The sequence below is a fragment of the Plectropomus leopardus genome, chromosome 14 (assembly GCF_026936395.1).
Source record: "Plectropomus leopardus strain MGB_pleo_1.0 chromosome 14, ASM2693639v1, whole genome shotgun sequence".
NCBI lineage: Eukaryota > Metazoa > Chordata > Actinopteri > Perciformes > Serranidae > Plectropomus > Plectropomus leopardus.
Genome location: NC_142189.1, coordinates 13,801,318 through 13,812,846, shown reverse-complemented (window position 1 = coordinate 13,812,846; position 11,529 = coordinate 13,801,318). Strand labels below are relative to the sequence as shown.

The 11,529-nt window shown below is 40.4% G+C and overlaps 1 protein-coding gene across 1 annotated transcript; it reads right to left on the bottom strand.

Moving 5' to 3' along the window:
- Positions 1–1,332: 1,332 nt before the first annotated feature.
- tslig3b (tRNA splicing ligase complex subunit 3B) lies at positions 1,333–5,226 on the bottom strand. The gene is made up of 8 exons (XM_042500206.2): positions 5,000–5,226; positions 4,701–4,849; positions 3,736–3,864; positions 3,470–3,645; positions 3,246–3,326; positions 3,021–3,137; positions 2,635–2,802; positions 1,333–2,293 (listed from the first exon to the last, which is right to left on the bottom strand). The coding sequence occupies exons 1-8, from the start codon at positions 5,035–5,037 to the stop codon at positions 1,982–1,984; spliced, it is 1,170 nt and encodes a 389-aa protein (XP_042356140.2). The 5' UTR covers positions 5,038–5,226; the 3' UTR covers positions 1,333–1,981.
- Between the last annotated feature and the right edge of the window lie 6,303 nt (positions 5,227–11,529).

The window sequence follows — 11,529 nt, the reverse complement described above, 5'->3', positions numbered from 1 at the left end:
GGGAGATAATGGACTGGTCTTTTTGAAACACTGGACTGATGGGAAGTAGAAAAGCAAAAGAAATGTATTTAACAAGTGAAGAAAAAGAGACAGAGCAGGTTTTTGAGTCGAGAGTAAAACTGGAAAATTAATTTTTTACTGATATTTTTCAACCTTTTTTTATCTTGAGAACTGAGTGCTTTATTTGAGAAAAAATTGATATACTTTAAAATATTTTGTTAGACGAAGTGCCTAATTAAGACTACACTTTTGCATATTGTGAAGGAAATTTCAGTGTCATTTAATTTTTTTTTTGATTGCAGTGTTGTTTTTATTAATGCCAATCAATACATGTGAGAAACGTCCCTGCATGAAGCACAAGATTTGGAAACAATTATCTTAATTCTTGAATTTGGCTTAGATCCCTTTAGCCTTTGTGTTTTTGTAAAGTACATAAAAATTGGTAGGTGAGGCCATTTGACAGTATTCAGATGGCGGCGGTGCTGGGTGAAAGTCTGAGAGATGTCTAGTTGCAGTATTGTGTCAGCCACGCTCGTTTTCACTCCAGTGAGGAAAGTCGCCCTGCAGATGCTTCCTGCTGTTACAAATGGCCTTGTGACTGTTAATGAACACCTTAATTTCCTGCTGCAGCTGTGGGGAGTATTTAGAGCCCAATTATGACGTTCACCTGTACAGAAGGAATGCTGACAGGCACGGCAAAGTTTACATGAAGTCTCATATCTTTTTTTACAATTTGAAATATATTGCCTGTATTATTATTTCAAGGCACCAACTTAATTTGTAATGTGGCCAAAGTGAAGTCATTGTCTTTCCCTGATGTTTTTGTTTTTAGACGCTTGGGCTCTGATCTAACTTAAATGGAGAAAAACACATCTAATGTTAAGAGGATCTTATGGCCCATATGAATTTGCCTCCTGTTTAGTGTTTTTGGTTTTAAGATGCTGATTGAGTCTTAGCTTTGAGACTGAAAAGAGTATTTTTTTTTGTGTGTGTGGCCAAGATGTAACTGTTTTGCCCATGTACAGGTATGTTCATATGATGTACACAATGTAAAATTCAGCTTTTATGAATATTGGTTATTGTACAAACTCTGTATAAACTGTATGTATTGAACAAAAAAATGGTATGCCATTGGAAAAAAGTGTAGAAAATCTTTTTAGCCAAGAATATTTGGAAATAAATTGTTTCTTCTTTATTAAGTTCTACGTCGCCTACTGTGTTTCTCAGTTTGCCTCAATCATGCCACCGTGTGGTTGGAATCAGCCACTGGCTCTCCATCTTTTTTGTTGGACCATTTCAGCATCTGTCAACTACAACATAACAGCGTTAGCATTACTGGAAAAGGTCTTTATTAAATAAATGCAGAGGTGAAAAAGAATCAGCTGGTGCAGAATCACAGAGAAAATGAAGTTAGCGCTAACACTGTTTAGTCTGAAATGCAAAGTAAAATTTGGATTTAAGCAATGAATCGCTCTTATCCTTAGTCCATTGTGTCCTCAACTCCTCTAACACGTAGCAGAGGTGACTCTTTTGCCAGGGAAAGATTGCTTTTCTACATTCGCCTTTCTGTTTTGCTGACGTCATCAACATGCTTTACTCCATCTTTAAATCCCTCGACCAGTACAAAGGCTAATGTTTACAGTAACAAACATTTATTTTATGATGGAAAAAAATACTGTAACTGTGCCCCCGCCTAGTGCACAAGTTGGATCATTTGTTTGTGTACAGAAGAATACTTGTAATGATGTCATGGTATTTTCACTTAAAAACACTGATGAGTATATTACAAAAAAGCAGAATAAAACACTAAAAAAAGGAGCATTTTAAATAATCTAAATGAGGAAGATTTTTCGCTGGCATCAGATATAGTCTTCCTCCCTCGATTAAAAACAAACACTGAAAACAGAATTGAGTTCATGTCAAACACGTCACATGGATCACTTTAAAAAATAATAATAATGCAAGAGTTTATCAGTAGAGTTTAATACTGGTACCGTCCTCTCTTCCCTCCGTGTCCACCATGTCCTCCTTGGTTCCACCCACCTCCTCCACCTCCTCCCCAACCTCCTCTTCCCCCGCCGCGTCCTCCCCAATTTCCTCCACCTCCTCTTCCTCCTCCTCCTCCCCAACCACCACCTCCTCCTCCTCCCCAACCACCACCTCCTCTTCCTCCACCACGGCCTCCCCAGCCTCCACCTCCATCTTGTCTTTTTTGCCAGGGTGGCATCTCAGGTGGTGGGGCTTCTATCTCGGAGGGACGTCCTCCTCTGTCTGGGACTCTTCCCATCAGGATCTGTGGATAACAGAGAAGGCAACAGATCTCGAATCAAAAGAAAACATAAGACTGAAGACATTTACCACCAAAGGGGTGAAGAGACCAAACACACACACCAAAGTGGACTTAAAACCTGTGCAATTTTCATTGTAAAAATGTGCAATTTGATTATTATTTCCATGTACAATTGTAAATTGGTGTTTTGTTTTTAACTGTTGAGTTTTATGTCTTCTTTATACTATTAATATTGTTCTTTTGCTTCATTTATTTATTTTAAAGAATGGCTTGATATCCCTTTGCAGCTATAAAAATGCAAATTTTCCCCTTGTGGGACTAAAAATGATTATCTTCTTCTTCACCTTGTTGACAGCGCACGCCGTCTTCTCCCTGCTGGAGCCGCTGCTGGTCTTCACCACGTTGCAGATGTCTTCTCTGGCAGCCAGCAGCTCGGCCATGTCTACTGTAGACTGTGGGCTCAGAGAGTGTCTCCTCGGCTGGTAGGCCCTCGCCATGCTGTCCACCTTTACCTGACAAACCCCACACACACACACACACACACACACACACACACACACACACACACACACGCACACACACACACACACACACACAGAAGATAAAAATAAAACCCAAATTGCTTTACAGTAGCCAGCTATTGTGGAGCCAATATTATTGTTTAGATCCCCCTGTGATGGAAACAGAGGGCAAAATATACACTGATGTGAGTGTGTTATACAAAACGTACCTTGGCTCTGTCTGACCACCCAAAGGACTGAACCGTGACATCGAGTCGTTTGATGAGCATCCTGCGCCGACACTCGTACTCTGAGGACAGAGCTGTGTTTATGTTGTGCAACTTCTCCTGCACAGATTCATTTTAAAAGCACAGGTGGATTACATACAGATCACACAACTGATATATTGACACAACAGTTTATATGATATGGTTCATTTTAGTTTATTTACTGACCCACTGTTCACTGCCGAGAGACTTCTTCAGCACCGGCTTTCCAACAGAGCCATTTGGAAGATCTCTGACTATATTTTCAACCTAGAGAGACACACGGGGTTTGATGCATTAGCACAATAAAAAGTGCCTTGTCTATACATTTTTTTGAAGAAAATCCTGCATGGTATTTTTCTGACTGGTTCATTTTCTGGGCTTGATATATAAACAGCACTGAAAGGTCCCACCTTGTCTTGAACTTGAGAGAAAACTCCTGCTGCGTCCTGTCCTCTGGGCTCCGGCAGGTTCAGAGTTTTGCAGATTGCCAGGAGCTCCTGACACACTGGACTCTCATCTTGTTGTTTATGAGAGGTTCGTCTGCTCCTCACAATCTGAGCTGCCTGGAGCTCCGAGCTTAGAAACACTTAACAACAGACACAAAACGTTACTTACTGACCTCACAGAGAGCTTGTAGCACCAAGGCTAAAATAAGGAGCACAATTTGATGACATACAAACAAACTTGAGATGGTCTTTTGTACTTCGCACACTGCCCTTGAGAATCCCTGAGACGACTTCTTCATAAGGACAGTGCAACTCTTTCAGCAGACCACTCATCTCCACCTGCAGGCTGTCCATGTCCTCTGGAGGGCGAAAACAGGTCGGATGTGAGAGATAATTAGACCACTATTTTTTTCCCCATAAATTGTTTTTATTGGATTAGAACACAGTTCCCACACATATGCATTTCTACAAAAAACAGCCTAAGTGAGACCAGAAAAAGAGGACAAAAAATGAGACAATTTGATAACTACAACTTGAGGGAAGAGGTGCATATATAGTAACAAAACATCTCATTTATTTTTTGATCCCTACCGCACCTCCCACCACCCCTCGTGCACTGCCCATCAAACCTGTCCCCTCAACCCCAACCAACCAATACCACAAATAGGAAAATAAATATTATTATCATCGTTATTATTGTGTTATTTATACACACATATATGCATATACATACATATACAAATATATAATACATACATACATACACACACGTATAGATACTAGAAATAAAATAACTAAATACATAATCAAATAGTAATCTAATTATGTATATATAAATGTATAAATATATTTATTGATTTTTAATTTTTTTTTGGTGGGTTGTTCAAAAACAAATTGGTACTTTTTTCTAATTAAAAAAAACCCTTTTGTCTTGTTTTATTTCTCCGCATTGGGTCCTTTAACTTTTAACACTTTAAGCACCTTTCCTGATTACATTATATTACTTTTCCTTAAGTAAAATTTTCGATGTAGGACTTTCACATGTAACGGAGTATTTTCAAAGTGTGGTATTGGTACTTCTACTTAAGTAAATGAAAAAAATAAATACTAGTACTGTAGCTATCCACTGCTGCACTGGATAAATAATTAGACTACTTTTGAGCATCAGGACCAGTTGTGAATGGATCTGGCTCACCTGGACCGGATGTGATGCTCTCTTCCAGACCACACAGCGGTTTCAACCTGGACGTCAGCCACCTGCACAGGTCCACATACTGAGCAGAGGACAGGCCTCCCTCCACGGCTCCCAGCAGCGCCTTCTCCTCCAGCAGAGGACCGTCATAGCTGCGGACACACAGAGAGAGATAGAGGTATTGTCTCAACTAGCTGTTACAGCCACCTTTTGATTTATTAGACTAAGAAGAAACTGTAAAGCTGTAACAAGCTGCGAAAGCTAAACATGTAGCGCATCATGCTAACAGTAAGTTAGCTTACCCGAGCTGCTCTAACGAGTCCAGAATATCGCACTCCATCGCTGAACTTTATCACACGTGCGTTAGTCTACTGAAACCATGACGACTTTACGGGTACAACTCATAGACTGTATGCTACAACTATGTCAACATGCACATTATTTTTATGTCCCCATTCATTTATGCGCCGCTCTCATGTCTCATGCCTCTGTTGTTCCGGTTAAGTACGTCAGCCGGAGTGAAATGTGCGACTTTTGGTTCCGCAGCAATGGTTCCGCCCCAGTACAAAGTAAATACCCTAGACTGTATATAACAATATTATATACAGTCTATATAAAGATATTATATACAGTCTATATAAAGATATTATATACAATCTTTATAAAGATAGTATATACAGTCTATGGTAAATATAGTGGTCAGAGAAGTATGCAGTTCTTTACAAAAATAGAAGTACTCATACCACACTGTGAAAATGCAGTGTTACAAGTCAAAGTACATTGAAAATGTTACTCAAGTAGAAGTAAGTATGTATAATCAGGAAACACTTCCTAAAAGATTGCAAGTAAAAGTACACAATGCGGGGGAATGTAAAAACAGAATTGTTTTGTTAAAAAAAGAAAACAAAAAAAAAAAAAACCCAAATCTCAAAATGATTTAAAAAAATAGAAAATGCTACTTTATACTTTTACTCCACAACATCTCAGAGGGGAATGTTATACTTTTCACTGCACCACATTTATCTGACAGCTTTAGCTACTTCACAAATTAAGATGATTTTTCAATGAAAAACATTAGAGGGGTTTGTAAAATATGATGTTTTTGTTATCAGTTAAAAATTAAATGAAATATATAATTTTAAGTTTTTCTTTTCTTGAGGATTTTTCTGCACTGGGTACTTTCAGTTTAAATACTCATACTACAAGTACATTTCCCCTAGCATACTTACTTACATTTGCTTAAGTACCATTTTAAATGCAGGACTTTTACTTGTAACAGTATTTTTCATGGGGTGGTATTAGTACTGCTACTTGAGTAAGGGATCTGAATACTTTGTCCACCACTGGATGGCAGTATCGACCAAAAGAAAGAACTGACAATGAAGCGGTTCAAATTTCACCTAGCAACAGGGTTGCTGCTTGTTCATTCACACACCTACATATATACACGTGATGCCCTTCTACTTTCACATGTACAAACAATCCATCACAAGTACATGCAAGCACACAAGCTCAGGTTCAACGAACTGCATACGGGCTGATAAATTAAACCTTATTCATCTGTAAACCCTAACACATACATGCAACAGCGGGCCTCTGTGTACATAACCAATAAACAATGGAATTGAAACAAGTGAAAATCATTATGGATGAATAGAGCAGGCAGCAGTGCGAGGAAGAAGCTGTGGCCATGTGACATCAGCGCTCTGTCATACAGCTCAGTGCTACTGTCAGCCCACATAAAGCCACTTTCAGTGTGAATGGAAACACTTTGATTTGGCTTTCAGGCCACGGTCAGAGTCAATGCAACAGGCTCTAATAGTAGAATTACTCCCACCGCTTTTACCCCTCCGTCTCCCACTTTCCTCCATTCACACTCAACCATGTCCTTTTTGTTCTCCTCCCTTACCCTCTCCATCCTCTGATTCTCTCTCCCTCTCCCCATTCTAAATAAACATACAGACCCTGTTTATTTGTCCCATTTGAGAAAATAGTCCAGAGATCCTGGCGCTGTGTAAGAGATCAAAAAAATGATGAAAAAATCAATTGGCTCTGCAAGTCTCAAGACTGCCATGCAGTAAATTGGCTCTGAATGACGGCACTATGTGGACCTCTTTTTTTTTTCTTTTTTTTAATAGCTCTTCTTTAGCAAAATAAAAGCAAACTTTGGTGAATTTAGAGTGACCAACTGTTGTCTTCCATTCTCTAAAATCATGTCAAGGGACTTTTGATTGAGAGCATGTGATTGGGTTTGTGGTATTGTCATTCCCCGGTGGCCGAACTTACAGAAACCGGGCTTTGGTGGTTTTTGACAATGCTTACGGGAATGAATAATAGTTGAATAAAACCAACTCCACTCTCTGAACAAATCCATCCAAACATCTTTTCATGCGCTTGGCTCCGTAGAGAGCTGAACTTCATCATGATAGTCAAATTTGTCAGGACGCTGAAAAGCCATACTCGCTGTAGGAAACAGGCTAATTACTCCCGATCAATTAAGAAAGCTAGTTTTCTGGGCTGCATGTGTGCTGGCGAGTGACAGACGTATAAACCATAGAGGCCAACTTCCCCCATACTTCCTTTAATTAACTCTTTGATCTTAGTGCTATGTAGTGAGCTCAGGCCAGAGGCAGCACCGAAGGCCAAGGAGGGAATGGACAGAATCTCATATACAGCACACCACAGCAGGAAGAGAGGAAAATGCTGACACACTCCTGTTGAAATCGAAATGAAAGCTTATGTTCTTGTTTGCTTTGGTTGAAGTGTGGTATTGTGTAACTCCAGGAGGATTTTTGGGGATTTACATTTATCACTTTAATGTATACATGGGCAGATTATGAGACAATCTACGCTTGGGCACAGATATGCAAAGGGACTCCCCATCTTAGGAGCAAGACACACAGACTTCATGGTGGTTTTGTCTCTTTTATTATTGCCATTTGAATCTCTTTGTAATTGTTGTGCATCTTTTTGTTGTTTTGTGTCTCTTTGAGGCGATTTTTTGTCTTTTTTTGGTCATTTTGTGTGCCTTTGTGCCTGTTTTGCCCTTTTTTGTTTTTACTTTGTATTGCTTTGCAGGCTGCTCTCATCCACCGCAGGTATTTCTTCCTACACAAAGTAATGCAACAAAATTCCTGCATGCAATGTGTGCATAACCCATGTTTTTTAAGGCTGCAGTCATGTGACCAATGCATTGACGATAGTAGAGAATGAAGCGATCCTAAGCAGCCTAGTTTAGGAGGCAGATTGGGGTGGTCATTTTAAGGTACTACCTCAACATGTTTCTTTTCCTAAATCTAATCACAGTGCTTTACTTGCCTAATCCTACCCCAGACACTTAAGGGAGTAACGTCATTTGTGGGGTGCTAATATGTAAGATATCACAAACTGTTACATGTGCATTTTCGTAGAATATCATAACAACCATTTTATGAGGAAACATTACTTTTTGCAGTTTCTTTGCATCACTTTGTGGTCTTTTTGTTCCTCTTTGTGGCCATTTTGAGTGTTTTCCCTGGTTGGTACTTGTTAATTTAAGTGACATTTTGCAAGTATGGGGACCTGTGCCTGCTAGGCCTTCTCATTAATACATCCATGATTATAGCACTCCATGACATCAGTTATGTTGTGCTGCAGTCGGATGTCTTTCACTATCATTTAAAAGTCTGAAACCTCAGAAAATTGGTTTGATTTCCCATGAAAACATGGGGGAAAATGCAATGAGCAGCATGGCAAGAAATGTCTCACAAATTGCAAAAGAAAATGACCTGAAATTAGTTGGGTGGCCATTATTCAATCTTAATAAAAAAATAGGGAAATCCAGAAAACTAAAATTCCTATAATGATATATTTAAAGTTCTGTTACAGCAAACATATTGTTTTTGTTTTTTATTTTCAGAAAAATACATTTTTACCTCTGACTTAAGGTATTTTTGTTTTTGTTTTTTGTATTATTATTTTTTAGGTAATTTTTTTGTAACTTTTTTTAAATCAATTTCTTGATAATTTTTTGGTCATGTCTTGATAAGTTGTTCATATCCTCCTTACCATGTTTTTGAAAGAAATCTAACCAATTTTCTCATGAAAAGAATATATAATGCAATTATGTTACTACAGCAAAATGCATGCAACAAAATTACAACACGTTGACTTGATTACTCTGATGCTATGTGTTAAGGTCTTGAATGTATCTGGGTTTTAGGGGGTTGAAGTAGAGGGACAGCAGATCTGGCGAGTTTTAAAAGGAGCCGTAAGCTCACTTTGTTGGTTGGAATTTGCAGTGCCACGGAACGACTTAATAACAATGCGTGAAGCAATGAAAATTACACAGCTCCCACTCGAAAGGAAAAATTAATTGCTCTCAGGTTGCACTCTAGAGAAGTTTGCTCATTTAAGCACATGCTTATGCACACACACACACACACACACACACACACACACACACACACACACACACACACACACACACAGAGGGGCAGGCAGGAAAGCACTTTTATACCCCCCACCAACATGCACACACATATACACACAGACACACAGGTGCACGTGGAACATTGGCTGCGAGCAGAACCAGGCCTCAGGACTGGATGTGCAACCGTGTGTGTGTGTGTGTGTGTGTGTGTGTGTGTGTGTGTGTGTGTGTGTGTGTGTGTGTGTGTGTGTGTGTGTGTGTGTGTGTGTGTGTGAACCTGCAGCTCTCCTGTGCTGTGCAGTGGAGAGAAGAATAGGGCCTGGGCCACATTCCAGCCCTGCCTCCCTGGGCGAGAGACAGTATTCAGCATTCCTCTGCCTGCCTATCAGGCCAGGTGCATTCCAGAACACACGCACACACACACACGCACACACACACTTAGACCAACAACACACAGTTCGGAAACACACATTTAAGCTTGATCACAAATACAACATGCGTAGGCACGTACATTTGCACCCATGTGTGCATACAGGTACTTATAGGTGGTCATACAGGACAGCTATGTGTATTATGTATGTTTACATTTTAAGAAATGTTTCAAATATGAATTGACCTACCTCATTGTTATTCTGCTAAACATCCACCCATATCAATATGTGTAAGACAAAGATGTAGTACGTACTGTATATATCCTCTACATAGATGTGCTGCCTCGCTCAAATGAGTAGACGTAGGCTTAAACACAAGACAAGCTAGCATTGTCCGTGCAGTGCTGCTGCCGCGCTGCTACATTATGTGAAAAGATGTTCTCTGCCTCTTTAATTCTTGTATGATTCAGTCATTTTTAATGCATGGAGGCTGAGCTATTTTAAGAGCAGGGGTTGAATACACTGTGAATGTACAGCCAGCCTCTTTTTGAAGTTCATACGGTGCTGCGATGCACTGTGAGTCACACATGACAGTGCAGACGGGGGTGGAGTGTGTGTGTGTGTGTGTGTGTGTGTGTGTGTGTGTGTGTGTGTGTGTGTGTGTGTGTGTGTGTGTGTGTGTGTGTGTGTGTGTTCACATCCGGGTCTTTTTCTTTCATTTATCAGGAGATTTGCCTCTTTTTTCTCTAAAGTTAACAAGAATGACACAGAAAATGCCAGGTTGTCTTTATGTGAACAAACACAGCACGGATAGGATAGGATGAATGTAATCACTTCTTCTTAGGGTGAGGCAAGTGAAGAGGATAACAGAGGTTACTGGGATGGAAAGACGGATGGCTTGATGGCTTTTGTGTGATCAATTTTTTATTATTTGTATACCAGGATGGTGAGCCCAACCTGGTCATATAGTTAAAGGCAGAGTGTGATATTATATGATACGTACTAATAATTGGTATCACCCCTGAAAAACCTATATGGTTGGTCTCTGATTTCCCCTTTCATTCATGAATAGCCACAGAAATATTCAAAAATATACATAACGTATATGAAATAGACAAAAAAGTACATATATATTATGTACACATATATACAGATAGCATTAAAGACTTTCTAAATAAATGAACATCCAGGCAAAGTATGTAATGACAAAGCAGAAAGAACCACCAAACCACAGATACTGTATGTATAGTAAAACACCTTTTTTCTCTAGTAGCTTTGACCAGCAGGTAATATTTTGCTTTTTGACATCATGTAATCGTGCAGCTTGATGTGAGCGATGCGGTTTAATCCGTAGTCAAATGTAAAGACACAGCAAACCCAGAACAAAAGCTCCATTCAGTGTTAACGCGCTGCTTCCCTTCCACACTGCTCCACCATCAGACAGAGAAAAAGGTTGTTGGTTACATGCTATTTGACAGGCACGGGACTCCATGCTTGACAAGCCCTGAATCAGACCATTACTCTTTGGCATTCCTCCCTCACCGTTACGCTTACTTCCCTTATTCTTGCATTCCCCATCTCTAGCCTTATCCTTTCTCTCCTTCCTTGTCTCTCATCCCTCCCTCTCTTCCCCTTATACATCCCAGTTCATGTCTGCTGGTAGAGCGAGCCAATTCCCGCCCTTCTCCCACTCATCCCTCCACCCCCCCTCAGCCCACTTCTCATCCATTTCCATGTGGCGACTTTTCATCAGTGAAGTGCCTTCCTGGCCCGACTACCCCCACCCCACCTACTCCCTCCGCCACTCACTGAATGGATGCAGCATTAAAGAGAGAGGCAGAGCGAGAGGGCTGAAACCGTCCTTCCTTCCTCCCTACAAGCGCCACCCCTTTGGCTGTCGCAGAAGTGGTACGTTCCACTGCGAGGACTGCAGAAGTTGAGAGAGCACATTGTTTGTAATCTGGCATTGCAGGGGTCACTTCCTGACTCGTGTGTCCGCTCCCTGAGCCCCGCGCCGATCCCTTCTCCCCCCATCGACCCCCTCCTCTCT